General features: G+C 50.6%; 1 protein-coding gene across 2 annotated transcripts in view; it reads left to right on the top strand.

Moving 5' to 3' along the window:
- GNB1L (G protein subunit beta 1 like) overlaps window positions 1–23790 on the top strand; it is a 54730-nt gene that overhangs the window by 8601 nt on the left and 22339 nt on the right. The window contains exons 3-5 of one of the 2 annotated variants that reach the window (XM_069497548.1): window positions 13781–13898; window positions 19967–20112; window positions 20531–20656. In XM_069497548.1, the coding sequence (XP_069353649.1) occupies window positions 19994–20112; window positions 20531–20656 (245 nt within the window). In that variant the 5' untranslated portion in view covers window positions 13781–13898; window positions 19967–19993. The remainder of the gene's footprint in view (window positions 1–13780; window positions 13899–19966; window positions 20113–20530; window positions 20657–23790) is intronic. The other variant, XM_069497547.1, reaches the window with a different exon arrangement.

Genomic DNA, 23790 nt, shown 5'->3' with positions numbered 1-23790 from the left:
TGCCTTTAGGGCAGCCCCAGCCCTGGGAGTGCGGGCAGACTGTGGAGGTGTGGCCGTCGGTGCCTGGGACCCTGCCCCATCTCAGGAACCCAGAGGGGTGACTCACCAGGGTGGTGTCTTGCATCCTGGGGCTGGGGTGTGTCTGTGGGCTGTGCACATGGGGTCCCCTCAGTGAGGTCAGCCTGCAGCACCCCCGGGTCCAGAGCAAGCAGGAGGCTGGCCGTCACCCTCATTTGCGTGTCTGTGGGTGGGCAGCCAGCCCCTGTGGACCAGGCCTCCTGGCGGAGCCCAGACCGGTACATGGGGATGCCCACACTTGCTGAGAAGCAGCGGGTTTTTCTACGTGTTCACCAGGGGAAAAAAGGCCAGTGGCCCATTGCTGGCTGGGTTTCTACCTCTGCCCGTAAGTGCTGGGGGCAGGCTTCCTTCCTGCCATCTTGCCAGGCTCCTTGGGCCCACTCCTGGGTGACGGACGCCTCTCAGCCGTGGCGTGAGATGCCTGTTCGTGGAGAGACCCCGCCTGCCCGTCCTGCAGCCCTGCAGTCCTCACCCTGGCATTTCCTCTCGGCCTGGCCACGGCAGCCTGTACCCAGTGCCAAGAAGTCTGACTTGTGGCCTCGGCCCGCCTGGCGCCCGCAGCTGCAGGAAGGCCTTACTGACTGGGGCCGACCAGCAGTTTGCTCCTCGCATGCTCCAGCCCGGAGGCTTCCAGACATCACGGAGGAAGAGCATTAACCCTCGTCCTTGTCTCCGTGAGACCCACTCCTGCCCCAGCCCGGCCTGGCACTGCCAGCACGGCATTTGGTGGCCACGAGGACTCAAAGTGCTGGTGGAGCCCCTGGCAGGGTGGACTGGCAGGAGGGCTGTGCCCCCTCCGCTCGGGCACCAACCACACCACGTGGGCCAGATCCCCAGCGCAGGTGACTGGTCTCCATGGCCCTCTTCCTCAAATGCAGTGGGGCCTGTCTGCAAGGGGTGCCGCAGCCCTGGTGGGGTGTGTCCAGGTGCTGTGTTGGGCGCTGCCCAGCTCACTGCAGGCCAAGAGCTCCCCAGGGGGCTGGGGTTGGGCGCTGCTGGCCTCGGCCTATGAAGTGCTGGTAGTCCGCCTGAGGGGCCTGGGATGTTGCCCCCAGGGAGGGGGGCTCAGTGTGTGCTCCTGGCCGGAGGCTGTGACCCTTACAGGAAGGGCAGCCTCCCCCCAGGGGAGCCGGAGTAGTGGTGCTCTGCCAGGGCACGTGGCTCTGGCTGCTGAGCAGGTGGCTGTTTCTCTTGGGCCCGGGGCGGGGGCAGGTGGCTGTGCTTCCCCGGGGCCTGCGTCACTGCAGTATTCTCAGCTTCACCGTGGAAATCCGTGTCTGTGGCTAGATCTGAATTCTGCTTTCTGTGGTTTCACCAGCTCATGGGAGATGCCCGGCCACGCATGACCTCAGAATAGGGCTCCCATGGCTGGGGCCCAGCCCCCAACCCCCACCCCTGTTCCCCCCCTCACCTAGCGGGTGCAGGGCTTTGCTGGGCCCCAGGCCGAACTGTCAGTCAAGGCCGAAGCCTGCCCGCTGCTCCTGGCGCCTTGCCCTCCAGGAAAAGGGGCTGTTGGGGGCGTGCCTTACCTCCCCAGCCCTACACAGAGATTGACATCGGGCAGCCCTGAGAGGTGGGCAGTGGCCGGGATTGGGCCCCTGCCCTCCCTGCCTCCCCGGAATTCCTCCCTGGGATCCGCATCTTTGAAGCCGCTGCCTCCCTGCCCGCCTGGGCGCTTCCAAAGGCGGATACTGACAGAGGATTCAATGAATCGAAGGTCGCCAGTCAGGGCGTTGACAGATGCCCAGCCGTGATACTATTTCTGATTTAATAACCGAATGGGAGGCTGGCCCTCTGTAATAATTAGGGCTAATTACTGAGGAGGTGTTGACAGACAGGCTGAGAGGAAACAAACTACCTTTATCCCGTGGCTTAGAGTCAGATTACCAGCCCGGCGCTATCTGCCCCTCAGAAAGTAGACGCTTCAATCACTCAGCGAGGCTTCAAAGGGGACAGGGGCCTGACAGTGCGAGGGATTTGGGAGGGAGCTATGAAGTGCGCCTTTGACTCAGAGTCGCCAAACGGAGCCCCATTCCAGAAATGGTTTCTTTGTGAAGTTTGAGTCACTGCGGGCAGGCCTGCTTCCTGCGCTCGGGGTGGGGAGGGGCTGCGGGGGGCGTGGGCAGGGTGGGGGCCACGCTGGCCGGAGCTGCCCAGGTCCTTCCAGTCTGGGCCTGGGCCAGGTGATGCCCGCAGGGGCCCCGGGCCCCCCCAGCCAGCCCTGGCAGCAGGGACCGGAGCATGGGGTGCGGTGTGCGCTCCTTGGCCCGGCAGGGTGTCCGGTGCTTTGTGGCCGTGAGCGGCAGGTAACGGGACAGGGACCTTGAGACCCCAGCGGGCTCCTCCCTGTTTTCATCTGGAATCCAGCTTTTCCGCAGCCCCGGTGGGCAGGTCTGGCCTCTCCAGGAGGGGGATGTGTGCTTGGGGTTATTTATGGCAGGGCCACCCCTGGGGGCCTGGGTGTCACTAGGCTGCTCCCACCCCCACCCTGGGCCGAGAGCCAAGGCCGTGGAAGTGATACTGACCGCTGGCCCTCGGTGGGCAGACGGCGTCGGGGACAGAGAAGGGCTGCGGGGGCTGGTGCTGCGCCTGAGCTGTTTGCCCACTGACCCCCCGATCTCCACGCATTGCAGAGACAGGAGGGGTGTGCCCAGACCTCGGCTTCCTGGGGCCGCTGTGCCTGTGCTGAGGCATTTCAGGGTGGGGTGTGCGGGGCCAGGACGGGACAGCAAGGACGCTGGCCAAGGCCGTGAGCAGGGGCCGGTTCTGAGATTTTGGGCCTCGCTGCTGTCTGCCCTCATCAGGAAGGCAGGGACAACGCCGAGGCCTCTGCTCAGGACCGGCCTGTCCAGGGAGCACCTTTCTCATTCCAGGTGTGGCCTGGAAGGTGCTGGGCAAGCAGGAGCTGGGAGGGAGCCCACCCACCCGCGTGCACCCGAGTGCCCACCCTGGGCCTCGTTGCCTTGGTCATGTTCCCGCCTGCAGGAGGCCCGTTCACCGCCTGCCCGTTGGAAGGGCTGTGCTGCTGCAAAGAGAGGTTAAGCGTGCCAGGCCAGTGGAGGGCACTGCTGGTTAGACCGCACGCCCCCCTTCCCCGGCCCGCTGCTCTGCTGTGCTCTGCTGTTGGAGAAAGAGGATGCCTTCTGGAAGTAGCAATGGTGATAGCAGTCATCAGCTCATTTGCTTAGCTGAATAATGACTGGCTCGTCCTGGGGGGCACTACTTAGGAATTTAAGTCTATATTAGGGCAAAAATAAGACGGTGAATTATTTTAAACGGGAGAAGCACTTAAAAATTGTCATCCCAGCTGGGCGCCTATAACCCCAGCACTTTGGCAGACTGAAATGGGAGGATCACTTGAGGCCAAGAGTTTGAGACCAACTTGGGCAACATACATAGCGAGACCCCATCTCTACAAAAAGTTTAAAAAAATTAGCTGGGCATGGTGGCAAGCACCTGTAGTCCCAGCTACTCGGGAGGCTGAGGCAGGAGGATCACTTGGGCCCAGGACTTGGAGGCTGCAGTGAGCTATGATTGCTCCACTGCACTCCAGCCTGGGTGACAGAGCAAGACCGTGTCTCAAAACAAAACAAAAATTGGCTTTAAGTCTGTTTAAGGTCACCTTGAGTAGAATTAGAAATTAGCTCTAAAGTCAGAAACATCTAAGCAGGAACTGAGTTTTTTATAATATGTTAGTAGTGAATTAAATATCTTTAACTGTAGCACAAGAAAAAAATAGCACAAAAACATTGTACATATGTTTTATTTGAAAAATAACCTCTGAAAAAAGGCCAAGAGCAGTGGCCAGGTGTGTTAACCTGTGCACAGAAGCATGTCTGAACCCTGTCCCTTGTCAACATCTTACTCTGGCACAACTGACGGGCCAGCATCCATATGTTGTTGGCGACTCCAGGCCGGGCTTTATTCAGGTTTCCTTAATTTTCCCCCAGTGTCCTTGCTCTGTCCCAGGACCCCACCTGGACTCCCACTGCATTTACTCTCATGTCTCCCCAGGCTTCTCCGGCGGTGACACTGTGTTAGATTTCCCCTGCTGTTGATGACCTCGACAGTTTTGAGGAGCGCTGGTCAGGTGTCTTGTAGACTGTCCCTCAGTTGGGATTTGTCGCCTGTTTTTCTCACAATTAGACTGAGGTTATGGGTTTCAGGGAAGGAGGCCACGAAGATAAAGTCCCACAGTTGCACATCCTGTCAGCAGTCCGCAGTCACCATGACAGCAGTGCTGCTGCTGGCCTCCATCACCTGGCGCAGGTAGCGTTTGTCGTGTTTCTGTTGCAGAGTGACTCTTTTTTCTTGCTCTCCACACTGTGCTCTTAGGAAGTCACTGCGCAGCCCCCACTTCCAGGTTGGGGAGTCACATGCTCCCTCCTCGGGGCTGGAGTGAGTCTGGCTAAAGTGGAATTCTTCTGTACAGGAGGTTTGTTTATTCTCCCCCATTTATTTGTTCATTCAGTCATTTCTTTACCTCGGTATGGACTCGTGGCTGTTCTATTGTCACAGTCGTCCCTGTGTATCTGCAGCTTCCGTTTGTGAGGCTTCAGTCACCTTCAGTCAACCCGGGTCTGAGACTGGGTGAGTCAGTGTGAGAAGGTATTCTGAGAGAGAGCATATTCACATAACTTCTGCTACAGTATGTTGTTACGATTTGTCATTTTAGTGTCAGTTATTAATCGCTCACTGTGTCTAGTTTATAAATTAAACTTTATCATAGGTATGTGTGTACAGTATATGATCTGCAGTTTCAGGCATCCGCTGGGGATCTTGGAACACATACCCTGAGGATAAAGGTGGAACTGCTATATTAATGTTGTTGTTATATGCACTTAGAGTGAGTCCTAACACTTGTCTGTGCTAACACCACCACAATCAGGATCTAGAAAACTGCTCGTTCTCTCAAAACCTTCCCCCCAGGCTGAACGCGGTGGCTCATGCCTGTAATCCTAGCACTCTGGGAGGCCAAGCCGGGAGGATCACTCGAAGCCAGGAGTTAGAGACCAGCCTGAGCAAGAGTGAGACCCCGTCTCTACAAGAATAGAAATATTAGCCAGGTGTGGTGGCGTGCATCTATAGTCCCAGCCACTCAGGTGACTGAGGCAGGGGGATCGCGTGAGCCCAGGAGTTTGAGGTTGCTGTGAACTATGATGATGCCACTGCACTCCAGCCTGGGTAACAGCCAGATTCTATCTCAAAACAAAGCAAAACAAAAATCCTTCCTGGTTGCTGCCGTTTGGCAGTGAGCCCCTCCCCCTCTCCTGACCCTTGGTTGCCACCAATCTGTGCTTGGCACCTTTGCTTTTGCCTTTTCCAGGACACCGTATAAATAGAATCATACAATATGTAGCATTTTACTGGACATAATTCGCTGGAGGCTCATCCTGGTGTTGCATTTATCAGTAGTTCCTTTTTATCGTTGAACACTATTCTATTCACCTGCAGATGATCACTTGGGTTATTTTCAGTTTGGGAGATTATATTTTACACGTTTCTGTTTGGGGTGATGAGTTATAACTACTGTACACATTCAGATACAGGTTTTTGTTGCATATAAGATTTTATTTCTCTAGAATAAATATCCAGAGGTAAAATTGTTGGGTAATATGCAAGCATATTTAATTTGATAAGAAACTGCCAAACTGTTTTCCACAGTGCTTGCACTCTTTTGTGTTCGCCCGTGTATGGGAGTTCCAGTTACTCCACATTCTTGTCAGCACTTGGTTTTGTCAGTTTTTTCCTTCTTAATTTTAGCCACTGTTGTAGATATTTCTCTGTGGGTTTAATTTCATTCTCTAATGGCCAATAATGCTGAGCATCTTGTACTTACCTGCTATCTCTACATCCTTGTAGGTGGAGAGTCTGTTCGTATCTTTTGTGCATTTTTAATGGGATTGTTTAGTTGCTGTCAAGTTTTTTTTTTAAGGAGATATAATCGATAGACAATAAACTGCACATATCTCAAGTAGACAGTTTGACAAGTGCAACACCTGTGACGCGGTCCCCACACTGAAGACATGAATTTGTCCATTGTCCCTAAAGTTTCCTCCTACCCCTTTGTGTGCCTCTCCTCCTGCTTCCTGCACTTCCTTTCTCCGGGTTCTCACTCGTGTGCCTTCTCTAGGGCAGTTTGCATTTCCCAGAATTTTATATAAATAGAATCACAGTATTTACAGTCTTTTTCTGGCGTCTTTCACTCAACATGATTTTTTTTTTTGAGATTCATTCATGTTGAAGCATGTATCAGTACTTCCTACGTTTTTATTGTCAGGGATGGATATATTCCATTGTGTGGATATACCCCTGTTTGTTCAGCTGTTGATGGATGTTTGGGTTGTTTCCAGTTTGGGGCTGTTTTTTAAAGAAGTGGCCAAACTCTGTTCCAAAGTGGTTGCACCGTTTCATAATCCCGTGAGCAGTGTGTGAGCTTCAGCCGCTTCACAGACTTTCCAACGGTCGGCATGGTTCGTCTTTTTTAATTTTAGCCATTCTGGTAAGTATGTGGTAACATTTTATTTTAGTTTTAATTTGTGTTTCCACACTGACCAAAGATGTTGGGTATGTTTTCATATCTTTATTTTCCATTTGCATATCTTCTTTGGTGAAGTGTTTATTCAAATCTTTTGACCATTTTAAATTGTTTTATTTTTTATGTGTTTTCTTACTGAATTTTGAAAATTTTTATTTTTATTTTTGTTTTTTATTTATTTATTTATTTTTTGAGACAGAGTCTCACTCTGTTGCCCGGGCTAGAGTGCCGTGGCGTCAGCCTAGCTCACAGCAACCTCAAACTCCTGGGCTCAAGCGATCCTCCTGCCTCAGCCTCCCGAGAAGCTGGGACTACAGGCATGCGCCACCATGCCCGGCTAATTTTTCTATATATATATATTTTTAGCTATCCATATAATTTCTGTTTTTAGTAGAGACGGGGTCTTGCTCTTGCTCAGGCTGGTCTCGAACTCCTGACCTTGAGCGATCCTCCTGCCTTGGCCTCCCAGCGTGCTAGGATTGAAGGCGTGAGTCACTGCGCCCAGCCGAAAATTCTTTATATATTTAATATGTAAGTTATTTGCCAGGTACATGGTCTGAAAATATTTCCTCTCTGTCTATAGAATGTCTTTTTATTTTCTTAATAGTGTCTTTCAAAGAGCAGCAGTTTCTAATTTTGCTGAAGTTAAATTTATTAATTTTTTCTCTTATGGATTATACTTACTGAGAGTTTTTTAAAAATTATGAATAGTTGTTGAATTTTGCTCAATGCCTTTCCTGTATCAATTGATTTGATCGGTGGTTTTCCTTTGGTGTGTTAATATGATGGTTTACATCAATTGGTTTTTTGAAAACTGAATCAACTTTGCATTCCTGAGATGAACTCCAGTTAGTCATACTGTGTTCTTTTTATATACTGTTGGATTTGATTTGCTATTTTTTGAGGATCTTTATATCTATATTCATGAGGGATATTGGTTTGTGGTTTTTTTCTCTTGTACGGCTTTTGTCTGGTTTTGGTATTAGGGTAATGTTAGCCTCATAAAATTTGTTAGGATGTGGTCTCTTTTTTTCTTTTTTCTGGAAGAGAGAAATTATGTAGAACTAGTAGTTGCTGTAAATGTTTGGTAGAATTTGCCAGTGAAGTTACATGGGTTAGAGATTTTTTTTTACAAGGATTTACACTAAAAATGTAATTCCTTCCATCAATATAGGACTATTCAGGTCACCTCTTTCTTCACTTTGTGGCTTTCAACTTTCGTTTCATTTCAGCTAATTTGTTGAATTTATGTGCAATGAGTTCATGTATTTCCTTATTATACTTCTGGTGTCTTCAGTGATAACCCTTCTTTAATTATTATAATTTGTTTCTTCTCTCTTTTTATTGTGGTCAGTTCAGTTAGAGATTTATCAAAGAATCAACCTCTGGTTTTGTTTATTTTCTCTTGTGTTTTTGTTTACTAGTCTCTATTTTTCTTTTTGCTCCAGTCTTATTATTTCCTTCCTTCTGCTTGCTTCAGGCTTATTTTGCTCCATTTCCAGTTTCTTAAAGTAGAAGCCAGGTCATTAATTTGGAGAACTTTCTTCTTGTCTAATGTATGCCTTTAATGCAATAAAGTTCCCTCTGAGCATTGCTTTGGCTGTATCCTGCAAGTTTTGATGTGTTGTGTTTTCATTTTTATTCAGTTTAGAATATTTTCTAATTCCCTTAAGACTCCTTTTTTGACCTATTATTTAGAAGAGTGTTGTTGGAGGTGAGAGGATGGCTTGAGGCCAGGAGTTCAAAGCCTGGGCAAAATAGCAAGACCCCATCTCTACAAAAAACTTTTTTAAAAAATTAGCTGAGCATGGTGGTGTGCACTTGTCGTTCCAGCTACTCAGGAGGCTGAGGTGAGAGGATCACTTAAGCCCAGGAGTTCGAGGCTGCAGTGAGCTATGATGGCGCCCCTGCACTCCAGCCTGGGCCCTGTCTCTAAAAAAATATGTGTTGTTTAATTTCCAAATATGTGGAGATTTTCCAGTTACCTTTCTGTTATTGATTTCCAGTTTAATTCCATGTGATCAGAGAACATACTTTGTATGCTTTGAGTTTTTTACATACATTTTTTAAGGTTTGTTTTATAACCCAGAAAATGGTCTATCTTGATGAATGTTCCATGTGCATTTGACAAGAATGCGTGTTTTCCTTTGGGTGGCATGTTCTCTAAATGTCAACTCGGTCAAATAAATAGATATTGTCGGTCAGGTCTTCTACATAACTTTCTGGCCACTTGCTCAATCAATTACTGAAGAGGAGTTTAAGTCTCCAACTATAATTGTGTATTTGTCTATTCCACCAGTGTTTTCTTCATGCATTTTGAAGTTCTGTCGTTGGCCACATACATTTACAATTTTTGTGTCTTTTTTATGAATCGTTGCCCTTGGTCATTATGTCTCCTTCTTGTCCCTGATAATGTTCCTTGCTCTGAGGTCTACTTTGTCCAATATTAATATATCCACTCCGGTTTCTTTTATTATATGCATAGTTTTTCTTTTTAATCTATCGATATTTTTATGTTTAAAGTGGATTTGTTCTAGGTGGCTTATAGTTGGGTCTTTTTTTAAAAAAATAGCTTATAGTTGGATCTTATAATTAACATGATGAGAACATTTACATTTTTTGTAATCTCTGATATGGTTCTACTTAGGTCTACTACTTGGTGTTTTCTCTTTTTCCTCTCTTCTTTTTTTTCCTGTGTCCCCTCTTTCCTGCCTTCTTTTGAATTATTTGAATATTTTTCAATATTCTGTTTTAACTTTTCAGCTGGCTTTTTGGCTACATCTCTTTGTATTATGTTTTTAATGGTTGCTCTAGGGATTACAGTGTACATACTTAACCCTTCATGGTCTTCTTAGAGTTAAATTTTTTTCATTTCAAGTAAAATACAGAAGTTCAACTATATAGGTCCCCTTACCCTCCCACTTTTATGTTACAGCTGGATATTGAAAATCTCAATAGACAATGTTATAATTTTAACAATCATATATGTTCACTTAAGAGGTGAAAATTGGGGCTGGACGTGGTGGCTCATGCCTGTAATCCCAGCACACTCTGAGGCGGGAGGATCTTTTGAGCTCAGGAGTTTGAGATCAGCCTGAGCAAGAGTGAGACCCCATCTCTACAAGAAGTAGAAAAATTAGCTGGGTATGGTGGCACACGCCTGTAGTCCCAGCTACTCAGGAGACTGAGGCAGGAGGATCACTTTAGCCCAGGAATTTGAGGCTGCAGTGAGCTATGATGATGCCACTGCACTCTAGCCCGGGCAAAAGAGCAAGACTCTGTCTTAAAAAAAAAAAAAAGGTGAAAATTGTTTTTTAAATTTACTCAGATATTTACCATTTCTTTTCCTCTACCTTCTTGAAGTTCCACGTTTGTTTCTGGTATCATTTCTTTTGAACCTGAAGAACTTCCTTTAGAACCTGAAGGACTTCCTTTAGCATTTCTTTTAGTGCAAATCTGCTGGCAAGAAATTCTCTTGGTTTCCCCTCATCTGAGAATATCTTTATTTTACCTTCATTTCCCAAAAGATAATTTACTGGCTATAGCGTTCTGCAAAGTAGTTTAATGAGCATATTTCACTGCCAAGAGGCCTCCATGATTTCATTGTTATTTTCGGCAGCATATGGTATGTTTGAATGTGGTTTCTTTGCATTTATCTTGTTTATGGTTCATTGAGTTCTTGAATGTATAAATGTTTGTCTTTTCCTAAATATGCGAAGTTTCAGGCATTATTTGTTCAATTAATTTTTTTGCTGTAATCTTTTTCTTCTATTTCTTGAACTTTGCTGCCCTGAATGTTAGACCTTTTGTTAGTCCACAAGTCCCTGATGCTCTAATCATTTATTTCAATCTTTTTTCCTTTCTGATCTTCTACTGAATAATTTCTACTGTTCAATCTTCATGTTTACTCCGTCATCTCCCATTCCATTATCATTGATTTTTGGTTTCAGATTCTGTATTATTCAATTCTGAAATTTCTACCTATTTGATTTTAAAATAATAATTTCTGTTTCTCTGCTGAGAACTTCCTTGCCCCATTGCTTTTGAGCACGCCCACCTCTGCCTCGTGGAGCACCAGCATAAAAGCTGCTTTCAAACTTTTTTATCTGAAATTTCCAACATCTGATTCATCTGAGGGTTGGCATCTGTAAATTGTCTTTTCCCTGGAGAATTAGTGTCATTTTCCTGGTTCCTCGTGTGTTGAATAATTTTGGATTGTATCCTAGCCATCCCTGGATTAGGTGAGGTCCTGGGGAGAAGGTGGAGTGCTGCGCGAACAGGCGGTCAACCCGGTGGGATTTGCACCGCAGGTCCTGTCTGGCCCTCCGTGCGCTGTGGTCTTCCTCTCAGTTCCATTTTCAGAGCTTTGGACCTGCTGCTTTGGTTCTGTCCCCCACATCGGCCACTCAGGGCTCAGCCTGACACTTGAGTGATGGTCTAAATCTTACTTAGTTCCTACAGCTCATGCTGCGTACAGTTAAGCTTGTGTACGTACAGTTAAGCGGTGAGCATGGGGCTTTTGTAGATCCTTTCACAGAATTGGGGGACCTTTTCTTCAGCACTCCCCACGCTGCAGTCCCCACCCACCACCCACCACCCACACACCCTTGCTGTCCTGCAGGGTCCCCTCTCCGTGGTTCCTCTGGCCAGAGACCAGGTTTCCCCGGGCTCACCTGTCCCACCAGCTCTGTGTCCAGGCCCATCCCTGGGGCAGCACCAGGAGAGAGAGGGGACCCTGGATTTCACCTCACATTCTCTGCACCACAGCAGGCCTCCTTCTCCGACCTCTATACAGAAACTTGGGGTTTCTACCTAAGTTTTGGCCACCGTTGCCTTGTGGCCATGCAGCCAGGGGCCACCTGCAAGGCAGTGCCCCAAGGCACACACAGAATAACCTAGTATATCCCATATACTGGTAGTTCACCTCCCCAGGCTTTTGCTTACCTCCAAAATCTGGCTGCTGCTGGCCGTGTTTTAGTTTGCAGGTAATTGCTTTTTATATTTTTCCAGAGTTTGTGGTTGCAATTGGCCTGAGAGAGAGGCTGTAGTGAGCTCATTTTTCATCCTGCCACGACCAGAAGCTTCTCAGTGTAGTTTTCATTACGTTTCTCCATGAGGGAGGCTGAGGTTGAACATCTTTTCTTACGTTTAAAGGCATTTTCATAGCTTTTCCTGTGAATTGTCTATTAGGTCTTTCACCCATTTTTCTCTTGGATCTTTAGTCTTTCGTTAATTTTGAAAAGTTTATGTGTATTTTAAAGCTACTAGGTTTTTAATCTCTTGACATTCAAAAGGTAAAAATTTTTAATTTTTTACGTAGTCAGAATTATTAATTTTTCTTTTACGACATCTAAATTTTGAGTCAGAGCAAACCTTACCTGCCACCAAGCTGTAAAGTAGCTCTCCCACGTTTTCCTCCGGCGTTCGGATGGTTTGTTTTTTACATGTGGATCCCAGATCCACTTGGAGTTTGTCCTCATGTGTGGTATTCTCTTGTGTTTCACTGCAAGATGTGGATCTGATTTTATCATTTTCCAAATGGGTAACCAGTTGTCCCAATAACACTGGTTAAAAAAACCCACTTTGTCCCAGTGGTGTGAGATACCATCTCTTCTATACATCGAACTCCCGCATGTACTTGGGTTTATTTCTGGCTCCCTGTTTCCCTGCTCTGTCTGTCCAAACAGCAGGGTCACATTTTAATCTTAAAGACTCTGGTACATTTCAGTATCTGCTAGGGCTGGTTCCTTTTAGATGTTTGCTTCCCCTGTATTTCTCTGGGCACTTTGCATTTTTAGCCATGTGAATGTTAGTATCAACTCGTCTAACTCCATAAAGAAGCTTGCTAGTGTTTTATATTGGAGTTGTGTTAAATTTGTAAATTAACTTGGGGAGATGAGACATCTTATGTTGATGTTGAATTGTCTTAACCAAGAACAAAGGGTCCTTTTTCCTTTGTTCAAGTCTACTTTTGTGTCTTTCAGAAGTATTTAAAATTTTCTTCATGTAGGTTTTGTAATTTTGGTTAAATTTATTCTTAAGTATTTTATCTTCTTTGTTATAAATGAGATTTTTCTCTAACTGGTTATTGTTTGTGTACATGGAGACAAATTCTCTATGTTAATTTTATATCCTGCCACCATATTGAAGTTTATTACTTGATTCTGTTTTATCACTGATCATCTAGAGCTTTTTATGTATACCATCATATCAACTAGAAGATAGTTTTTTATTTTGTTTTGTTTTTTAGAGACGGAGGTCTTGCTGTTTTACCCAGGTTAGAGTGTAGTGACTGTTTATAAACTCCTGGGCTCAAGTGATCGTCCTGCCTCAGCCTCCCGGATAGCTGGGACAACCCAAGTGCACCACCACGGCCACCTTGAAGATATTTAATGTCTTCTTTTCCAATCACATGCCTCTACTTAATTTTTCTCATATAATTGCTTTGGCTCAAACCTCTAAACAATATTGAATGGTAGTGGAGATAGCAGGCATTCTAATCTGGGTGGGAATGCCTCCAATATTTCTTCATAAACTTAATATGTTGGATTTAGGACCAAGGGGGATGTGTGTATATATTTAAGTCATTTTTAATAAATTCACCAATTTCTTTCTTTTTTTTTTTTTTTTTGAGACAGAGTTTCACTCTGTTGCCCGGGCTAGAGTGCTGTGGTGTCAGCCTAGATCACAGCAACCTCAAACTCTTGGGCTTAAGTGACCTTACTGCCTCAGCCTCCCAAGTAGCTGGGACTACAGGCATGTGCCACCATGCCTGGCTAATTTTTTCTATATATTTTTAGTTGTCCAGCTAATTTCTTCCTATTTTTTTAGTGGAGACGGGGTCTTGCTCTTGCTCAGGCTGGTCTTGAACTTCTGAGCTCAGTCTGCCAGCCTCAGCCTCCCAGAGTGTTAGGATTACAGGTGTGAGCTACTGCACCCTGCTAAATCCACCAATTTCGGTTTGCTTAGCTGTTTCAATCTTAAAAAATGGGTATCAAATATTATCAAAGGCTTTTCAGCATCTGTGGAGATAACATGCTTTTTCTCCTTAGATCTATTCATACAGTGAATGACGTTAGTAGATTTCCTAATTGAACCAACCTTGCATTTCTAGGATAAATTCGACTTGGTCATTGTGGGTTTTTTTGTTTTTTTCTGAGACAGGGTCTTGCTCTGTTGCCTGGACTGGAGTGCAGTAGGGTCATCATAGCTCACTGCAGCCTCAAAATCCCAGACTCGGGCGATCCTCCTGCCTCAGCCTCCTGAGTAGCTGAGACTATAGGTATGCACCACCATGCCCAGCTAATTTTTTTAAAAAATGTACTTACTATTTTTATATGATACTCATAATTGATATTGGTCTATAATTTTCTTCTGATCAAAGTTTAAATAGTCTTATAAACTCAGCTATGTCGTGCTTTTCATTGTCATTTAAAAAATTGTGGTTTCGGTAATTTCCTTGTATATAAGGGAATTATTCGGTAATTCCCTTGTATATAATTCTTTTACATATGAGAGTTGTTTAATAAATGTTTTTTGATTTCTAGTTGGGAGAGCCGCCTTTTTTATTTTGTTAATTTCTAGTTTAACTGCTCTGTGGTCATAGAATCTTATTTATAAATATTTCTTCTTTATGAAACTTACTGGTATTTCTTTGTGATCCAATTTACCATCAGTTTTTACACATCCCACCGCCCTTGAGAGGAAGGTGTAGTCTCTGTCATCAGAGTATAAAGTTCCGTAATATCTATCCTTTTGGTTTTATTGTTGGCATCTTCTATCTCCTTACTTACCACTGTCCACTTGATCTGACTTGTCATAAGAGTAGCAGACCACATTATCCAGTCTTTAGCAGGTTTCTTTCTGGGACTCCTGCATTTCCTGTAGTTTGTGCTCTGTAAAGATGGTATCTCTATTATTTAGTACGTAGATGTTCAAAACTGTTACAGCTTCATCGTGAATCCTGATGAAGAATTAGAAACTATCTGGCTTTGTGAAGTCTAATGCTTTTTGCTAGAATTCAACTTTGATATGAGTATTCAACCCCTGCTTTCTTACCATTTTCCTTTGCCCAACTCTAATTTTTAGCCGTTTGGAATCACTTTGTTTTATATATTTTTCTTATTGAATTATATATTCTGAGTCAATAAGCAAATTCTATGAGTCTTTCCAAAGATATATGTGTTGTGGATACTTTCTTCCTGTCTGTACCTTCATGTTTAACTTTCTCAATGTCTCGATGAGAATTATGATTTTAAACTTCATCCATGTCAGACTGGAGTTTATTCATTTTTAGTTCTGTGGAGGATTCTGTCCTATGAACATACTAAATTTATTCCATTCTGCAGTGATAGCCATGCAGGTTGTTTCTAGTTTTTGTTACTGTGCACAATACTGCTATGAACATTCTTGTGTGAGTGCCTTTGTGTGCACACGTGGGAATGTCTTCTGGGTGCTTAAGAGCAGGGTTGCGTGAGTCAGGGGTGTACAAGATAGGACCAGATTGTTTTCCAAAGTGCTCCCTCCAGTGTGGTAAAGAGGGGTTCTAGTTGTCCTGTGTCTTCGTCAATATTTGACAGACTATTTAATTTTTTGCTAATCTGCTGGAAGTATAATTACATCACATTGTGGTTTGTACAGGCAATTCCAAGATTAATTAGGCTAAACATCTTTGCATATGTTTATTGGACATTTATGTTGCTTGTGAAATATCTGTTCAAGTCTTTTTCTCATTTTTCTTTCTGGTATTTGCTTTTGTGTTGCATTGATCTGTGCTTTCTTTAGATACTCTGGATACTAGTCCAGTGTGGGCTTGTCTTTCTCCACCCCACTGGCATGCTTTTATATTTTTAAACCTACAGAAGCGTTGCAAGTATAGTATAACAAATATCTGTATACCGTTCACCTAAGTTCCACAGTTGTTAGCATTTTGCCACATTTGCATTACTTCTCTGCCCATGTATTCTTACGTAGATAGGTAGAGTTAAAAGAATTTTTTTCCTAGAAACATTTGAAACAGTTCGCAGACATTATGACATTTCACCACTGAATACTTCAGCATATGTCTCCTAGGAATGAGGATGATCTTCTATACTTCTATATAAAATACCATTATCTTTCCTGGGAAAATTGATAATTCCATGTTATCTGCAGTCCATATTCAGATTAACCCAGATGTCCCCACATGTCCCTTACAGCACCCTCTTTTTGGATCCAGGATCTGATCTAAGATGTAGGATCTAAAGCTCACAGGTTGCATTTGGTTGTGATGCCTCTTTCATCTCTTTTAACTGGAAGAGTCACCCTGCTTTTTGCTTTTGTTCTTTTTCTTGACATTGGCCTTGTCCAGTGTCCCGTAACCTGGATGTGTCTGGCTGTTTCCTCACGGCTGGATTCGGGCTGAGCGTTGTTGGCACCGATGCACAAGGATGATACCCTGTCTTCTTGTGGCATCACATCAGGAGACAAGTAATGCCCGTTTGTTACCAGTGGCCATGCCAGCTTCGATCAGTGGTGAAGGCGGTGACAGCCAGATGTCTCCATTGCGGACGTACATTTTCCTCTTGTGATTAGTAAACAGTCTGGGAGTGACACCCTGGCGTAATGCAAATCTCCGTTCCCCAACAGCCTTTCACCAGCCTGGATCCTTTTATGAATCCGTGTGGTGATTTTCACAGCCTCTTGCTTTCTCCTTGCAGTTCCAGTTGTCTCTTGTTACTTCTTTAAAACACGAAGCATGCTTATCTTACGTGCCTGAGCGCTTTGCTCTCTGGGTCTGGTTCTGCTTTGTGCTGCTTCTGATGGCTCTCACACCTGGTGCCTCGTTGGCGTTTGTGATTTTTGACTACGAGCCTCAACTTCTTAGGACTTTTTCCGTGAATTCAGAGGCCTGCGTTGAAGGCGGGTTCCTTTTGAGAAGACAGACTAGAGTTAGGGGATCTCCCAAAGTGGTGTGACATGGGGCTGGTTCCCGAGGGCTGGCGTTCTGGCACGGTGGGTGTGGGCTTAGCTCTGGCTCAGACCAGCACTGAGTATCTAGCCTTGTGGGGCCCCGTCTCCACAGGGGTCTCCTGTGAGATCGGCCACCGTGGAGGACCCTAGTCTTTTGTCCTTTGTAGCCTCAGAGGCCATCAGAACCGGAAGTCCAGGTCCCCAGTGTGGCCAGTGCCCTCAGGGCAGGCCTCGCCAGGCTGGACTGGACTCAGTGTTCAACCCCTGACAGTCCCAGACTTTTTACCAACTTAATCATGCATTGAAGATTTGGTTTTTCATTTTTTTTTTATTTGTTTAGAGATGGGGTCTGGCTTTGTTCCCCAGGCTGGAGTGCAGTGGTGCGATCACAGCTCACTGCAGCCTCCAATTCCTGGGCTCAAGCGATCCTCCTGCCTCAGCCTCCCAAGAAGCTGGAAATAGAGGTGTGCACTCCACACCTGGCTTTGTAAATTTACCAACAGGTTTAGTTTGTTCAGTGGGGAGGGCCAGTCGGGGCATCTGCTGAAAAGTGGTGTTGACCTAGTCTGTCAGGTTGTGGGATGGAGGGGACTCAGGGACCTGGGGGTGGTTCTGTGCCTTCGTTGATACCTGTGGGGGCTGGGGTCCCGGGGAGCTGGACAGGCAGGGGCAGCGCCCGGCTGGCTCTCTTGCCAGTGCTCTGTGCTGGTTCCCGGGCTCCTTCATGAGCAGTGGGCCTGCAGCAGTGACAGGACAGGCTGGGGGGCTGCTCCCAGGGCTGTGCAGCCCGAGGCGGGGGGGTGTGTGCCCGGGCAGACCTGCGGCCCACCTGTGGGCCAGGCCATGGGCCGTGCGCTGGAGCGCAACCCCCAAGCCACCTAAGAATGGCTTGGGTAGGGAAGGGTGGTCTTTGGGCACCAGCCCCTGCCCTGGCCCTGCCGCGTCTGCCTCGGGTCACACAGGTCAGTGGGCCCCGCAGCTGTGGCAGGTCTGTGCCGCTGGGCATTTGCGTGTCCACCCTGCCTCGCTCAAGGGGGGCACCCTTGGATCCCTGCGGTGAGTGCCAGCCGTGCCTCACTGCCACTGGCCCACATGCTGGGGCGGGGGAGGCTCGGTCCCCGCCCCGTGGGGAGAGCCCTGACGCCCTCGAGCTGCTGCGGCTGTGGCCTGTGGCAGGGGGACTCTGGCAGGGTCCGTTTGTGCAGCCTCTTTGGAAAGGCTGCCACATTGTGTCCGATTGTCTTTCTCTTTATTTTTTAAAAGCATGTGTCTCCCATTGGCATCTTGAAGAGCAGTGGACTCTGAAGTTGTTTTCTGAGGATTAAGTTTCCTGTTCCTTTGCCTCGGGGAGGACAAGAGCAGGGTAGCAGGGGGCAGCTCAGGCGGCTGGCGCACAGGGCCTTGCGCAAGGGCTCGGCCTCCGCTCCCGAGGCCCGGGGCCAGGCATGATAGGAGAAGGCAAGATCCTCAATTAGATTAATAAAGAATAATTAGGTGTCATAAATCAAGCTATCCTAGGATATTATCATGGGAAAAATATGTAGCTAGAATTAATTAGTTTTCAAATAAAGCGCTGATTTTAATTGCTTGCAATGATGGAGCCCTTAATTGCCGAGCATTTTGGCCTGAGCATTTCAGTAGTTGTACCAACGTGACGGGTTTGTTCCCCGCAGTTCTGGGGGAAACAATAGAGGAGAACTTGATTTCATCACCTCAGAATGAGCCTTCTGCTGGCGAGTTTCTGGAAACTCCCAAACTCCCGCCAGGCCTCAGGCAGGTGGGAAGTGGGGGCCAGGCTTCGGCTGCACTGCCCGAGGCCACCGTGCTGTGTGTGTGCATGTGTGTGAGTGTGTGCATGTATGCACATGTGTGAGTGTGTGTGAGTGTGCGAGTGTATGCCCGTGGGTGTGTCCTTTGTGTGAGTTCCACACGTGTGCGTGTGTGTGTGTGCATGTATGCACATGTGTGAGTGTGTGTGCACGTGTGTGTACACCAGTGCACGTCTGGTGTGTTCATGCCTGGACTGCTCTTGGGAGCTGTGTGGAGGTGGCCTGGAGCGGTGGCGGGAGGGACGCCCATCCTGGCCCCCCTGCGTTCCTGCGGGGCGAGGGGCTTCCCCTGCGTCCGTGGTCTCCTTGTGGGCGGGGCCCGTAGCCTTGTGCCCACACAGCAGGTGGTGGCGTCTGAGGCCCTGCAGGCAGCCTGGCCCTGTCACAGGCTGGGCAGGGACCTCGGGTCCTGGGAGCAGTGTGGGTCTTGTCCCTCTACCTCCCCAGGAGGCCGCCCTTGTGTTTGGGCAGGATAGTTGGCTGTAGGCAAAGGTGAGAGGCTGTTAGGCTGAACGCCCCCCAACTCCCAAAAAAAGAAAAGAAGAAAATGGGACTTGGCAGTTTGTGAAGGGCACCCTGGGTTCTCCGTATTCTCTTCGGAACCCCTTGAGAGCGGTGGGGCGGAAGGCAAAGTGGCCGCCTGAGGTCTCTAGACAGGAAGGGCGGACCCTCTGCCCTGGAGTCAGATCCCTGACCCCCCCACCCCGCGTGCCTGGCCCAGGCGAGGCCCCAGCTGGCCCCTACCCTCCCCGGGCCTTCTACGGCCCGGCCCGCCCTCCACTCCACTCTGCGTGAGTCAGAGCCCGCTGGCCTGGGAAGCCCCAGCCACCTCTGTGGGCTTCACTGAGGCACTTTGAACCTCTTGCCCCAGTCGAGCTGCTCCTGCCTCTCCCGGCGAGAAAGGGACGAGGCCGTGGGGTGGACCCAGGAGGGGAGGGCCGGCGCTTGGTGGTGGAGGGCATGGCGGAAGGGGTGCCCTGGACAGCTGCCCCCTTTAGACACCCACTCCTCTTCGGGGCCCAGGAGGGGAGACTGGATTGTCAGACGCTGGAGGGGCCCGTGTGCAGGTGGCCTAGCAGGCAGGTGCTGGTGTGGCCTGTGGGATCTGGGGGGCGGAGGGCGAAGGCAGCAGGGGACAGGACGTCCTGGGGGCCAGTGGGGAGCCGTGTGCCGGGCACGGAGGGCCAGAGTGGCTGAGGGGGGGTTGGGCACTGCTGCGCCCATTCGGGGATGGCATAGGTTGAGCCCAGGGTGGTGCCCTGGTCAGGTACAGAGGTCAACAGGCAGGATGGGGAGAGTATTGGCGTGTGGGGGGGCGGCAGTCCCAGATTCCCAGCAGGAACAGCGGCCAGAAGAGGCCAGCAGTGGGGGAAGGGGCTCCGTGCTGTCCCCAGAGCCCCGCTGCCCGTGCCGGGAATGCTTCCTCTGCAGCCACGGGCCGCCCAGAGACGTCTGGGGAGCAGAGGGCTGGGCATGGAGCAGGGGCAGCGTTTCAGACCCCTCCGTGCCCAGGCTGCCTTCCGGGAGGATGATTATGGGGGGGTGCTGTCACTCACGTGTCCTCCCTCAGTCCGCAGGTGACTGTGCCCTGCCCAGCATGGCGGCCCACCTCCCGCCGCCACCGGACCCCCAGTTTGTCCTGCGAGGCACCCAGTCGCCAGTGCACGCACTGCATTTCCACAGAGGAGCCCAGCGGTGCCCACTTCTCTTCTCAGGGTGAGTAGCTGCTGCTCCGGCTGTGGGGGTCTGGGGTAAAGTCAGAGGTCGTGGGCCAGCAAGGAGCCCGAGTTCCTTGGGGTGCTGGCACAGGGGCAGGGGCGCCCGTCACCTGGGCTCGCTGCACCGTCAGAGCCCACTGCAAATGCCGTCCCTCGGGGGAGCAGGGACACAGGCCCTCTCAGTCAGAGGTGCCAGAGCAGACGGAACCTCCCAGCGTGCGCTCCCAGGGGCCTCCCTCTCAGGGCGGCTCTGCCGGTTTGACCCTCAAGTCCTATTCAGAACGGTCAGCTTTTAACAAAAATGCTACCAGCCGAGACCCCCGCCGGCCCCAGTGCGGCCTCCAGGCCAGTCCCAGAGCGAGCCGGGCACAGGCCTGCGGCGCCCGCCGCCTGACACCACTGCTTGTCTGGAGCAGGTCTCAGGGTGGCCTGGTGCACATCTGGAGCCTGCAGACACGGAGAGCAGTCGCCACCCTGGACGGCCACGGGGGCCAGTGTGTGACCTGGCTGCAGACGCTGCCCCAAGGGCACCAGCTCCTCAGGTGGGTCCCCAGGTGTGCCAGAGCCAAGCACGGAGCCCTTGTGGCCGCACCCCAGGGGTGAGCCGGGGTGACCAGAAGGGGCCAGTGGGGACGCAGCACATGGAGGTGCAGCTACAGGGTGAGCAGAGGTGGGAGGGACAAGGGGCTCTGGCACTTCCCATGGCAGAGACCCTGTGACCGGGGGCCTGTTAGTGTCAAGAGGGCCTGTGGGCTGGGGGGCCGGCCGGGCAGCCTGAGGACCCTGGGGCAGCCAGCAGGAGCAGGCAGGGGCAGCCCTGGGACTGGCCGGGCCATGTCTGGCGCCGTCGCTGAGCCCTTTTGGAGGTGTTGGGCCTGGACACCGGGCTGGAGGTGGGCCCGGCAGCAGCAGGAAGGTCAGGTGGTGCGAGGCTTCCCTGCTTCCCGGGGCACACAGGACGGGGATGGCCTATGGGAGCAAGTCCTCCTCTGGGGCTGCCTGGTGCCAGAGCAGGCCACTGTCCTCAGCCAGTGACATCTGCCCCTGTACAGCGATCACCACCAACAGCCCAGGAGTCCACCAAGTCCAAGTGCCACTTCCTGAGCAGCCTCTGCCCCACACGGGCGTGCTGCTGTCCCCTGGGGTCTGTTGTCCTTCATGGTCAGGGTACACACGTACCGCTGCCGGAATTCCAGAAGGACAGTCCTGTTCTCCTGCTCTGGACTCTGCCCGGGACACTGGAGCACTGTGGAGCCCAGTCCCTGGGGGACGGGGCCTTGGCCCTTGTCAGTCCGCAGAACATTGGTGTGGGCACGGCCCAACTCCTGCAGTGCCCACTGCCTGGAAGATGGCTGGCCGGTGCCGGGGGCGCAGAGCTGTCCCGGAGGGTGGGGGCCGTGGGCCTGTGTGTTTCCAGAGCCTCGTCAGACCTGGCCCACTTCCTGGTGCAAAGGGACCTGCCTGTGGTTTGAGCTCTCCCTGTCAGAGTAGACAGCTTTCCAGAACCCTGCTAGGCCACGTGCATTGGAGCTGCCGTTTGTGAGCGTTTCTGCCGAGGTGGAGGCCCTGAGGGGTCCCCTGCTCCTCGAGAGCGGCAGCGTGGGAGGTGCGTTCAGGGGCGCCTCCCTTGCAGAGGGACGGGTCGGAGGGCTGCGGCTGTGGAATGCCCAGGTGCGTTTGCGCTGCACTAGAGCCCGCGGCCTCCGAGAGGCCTGCGCTCAGCTGTGTTTGGAAGCCAAGTCTCTCCAAGTGGCCCTTGAAGGGGGCGGTCACTTTCATGTCCAGAGGAGGTAGGGGGACCTGGCCCTGCCCACACACGAAGGACGCACCTGTGCCCTTGACGCCACCTTGCAGGGTGCTGCTTTTGCCTGTCTAATCGTGAGATGTGACGCGCTTACAGAAGAGTGGACACCGGCGTGCGGAGCCTTGTGTTCCCGCCCAGTGAGCACCTGGGCGACCAGCGCCCGGCCCCCAGGCCCCTGCGACCGCTGCTGCACCCTCCCCGGAGGGGGCGTCCCCTGCCCCAGGAGGCAGCCCCCATACCTCGCTCTTGCTTCACCGTCTGAATGTGTGTCTCTGAAACACGTAGACTAGTTTTGTCTATTTTTCTTAACTTAAAAAGAATGGAGCCCTGAGCAGCAGCTTCCTCTGTGTCTGACTTCTGCCACCCGACCGTACCTCGGTGCGGCCGCCAGGTTGTCCGCAGCTGCACCTGGTTGCTGTGCTCCGTGTGGTGTGCCACCGGGGCGTGCGCCCGTCAGTGGAGGCCCAGTGCCCACGTGGAGCTGTCACGGTCTCCCAGGGCCCAGGTGCACTGTGTCTGCAGGTTGGAGCCGTGCACCCAGAGCTGGGACGCCTGGGCACAGCACGTGTGCACTTGGGACGTGTCGGAGGGCACCGGCCTGCACCCCCGAGGCAGGAGCCCCTCACCCCTCCCTGCTGCTGCACACAGGCGCTTCTGAGCGTGGCTTCATTTGGGTTTTCTGATCACTCCGCGGTGGGGCCTGCGTGGCCCCTGGGCTAAGCCCTCTCTTAAACGCCTCAGGTCTCCTGCCCTGTCTCCACTGGACTGCCTGCCTTTTCCTGCGGATGTGTCGGGTACGACAGACATTTTATGTCACAACTTATTTTTCCAGCCTGGTGGTTGCATTTTTCACTCTTTCAGTGATGCCTTTAAGAGACAAAGTTACTCATTTTGATGGAGTCAGGAATGCCAGGTTCTCCCCTTACGGCGAGCGCCGTTGTGTCTTTTGGGGAGCCCCTGCATCGCCATGGGGGGCCTCTCGCTGTCCGGCAGGATCCTCACTGCCGTTGCCTGGAGAGCCGCGTGTGCACGGAGCCCACTGTGGGGGTGGCCACGCGGTGCCCGACGGCCCGCCTTCCCTTCCCTCGTTCCCGTGAGTGGGGGCTGGGGCGCCGGGCGGCCGCAGAAGCAGTGGGGACACATGGCAGAGGCACCGGCTGGCCGCGCCAGTACATGTCTGCAGGACAGCGGGAGCCAGTCACCGATGGGGATGAGGAGAAAGCTCCCAGGGGGCGGGCTGAGCTGAGGGCCTCAGAGGAGCTGGTGCGTCTTGCGGACAAATGCACAAAGATGCGTACGGAGTAGTTCCCTGTGTGGGTGGGGTGGGGTGCGTGTGCATGCTGTGTGTATGAACTGTATGTGCTATGTGTGTATGTGGGAGGGGCTTTGCACGTATGTGTGATGTGTGTGTGAACTGTACGTGGTACGTGTGTGTGCTTATGTGGGGGGCTTTGCGTGTGCCTGATGTGTATGTACGTGTGTTGTGTGTGTGTCTGCTGCTCCGTCTGCAGAGAAGGCTGGCAGCGAGCGGCACCGTGGCCATGAGCGCCGGCACCAGATCTTGGTTTCTGAACATCTCCCTGTGCTGAAAGAGCGGATTCCTGGAGAGACGGGTCAGAGGTCTTGTGAGGTCAGGGTGTTGGTGTGGCGTTAGAAGAGCGTCCCCACAGCACACCAGACACGGCTTTGCCGGGGACAGAACTGGGGGCACAGCCTGGACCAGGCACTGAGGGTCGATGCCCTCAGGGGTGGGCAGGTCACGTTGTGTGCCCTCAGGTGCAGTGGCTGGGGAGGTGTGGTGTCATCTCCTGGTGTCCCCTCGGGAACATGGGCCTGGCTCCTGGCCTTGGCGGCGGGGAGGGCGGGAGAGAC

The sequence above is a fragment of the Eulemur rufifrons genome, chromosome 21 (assembly GCF_041146395.1).
Source record: "Eulemur rufifrons isolate Redbay chromosome 21, OSU_ERuf_1, whole genome shotgun sequence".
Classification (NCBI taxonomy): Eukaryota; Metazoa; Chordata; class Mammalia; order Primates; family Lemuridae; genus Eulemur; species Eulemur rufifrons.
This window is presented reverse-complemented; position numbering and strand designations above follow the sequence as displayed.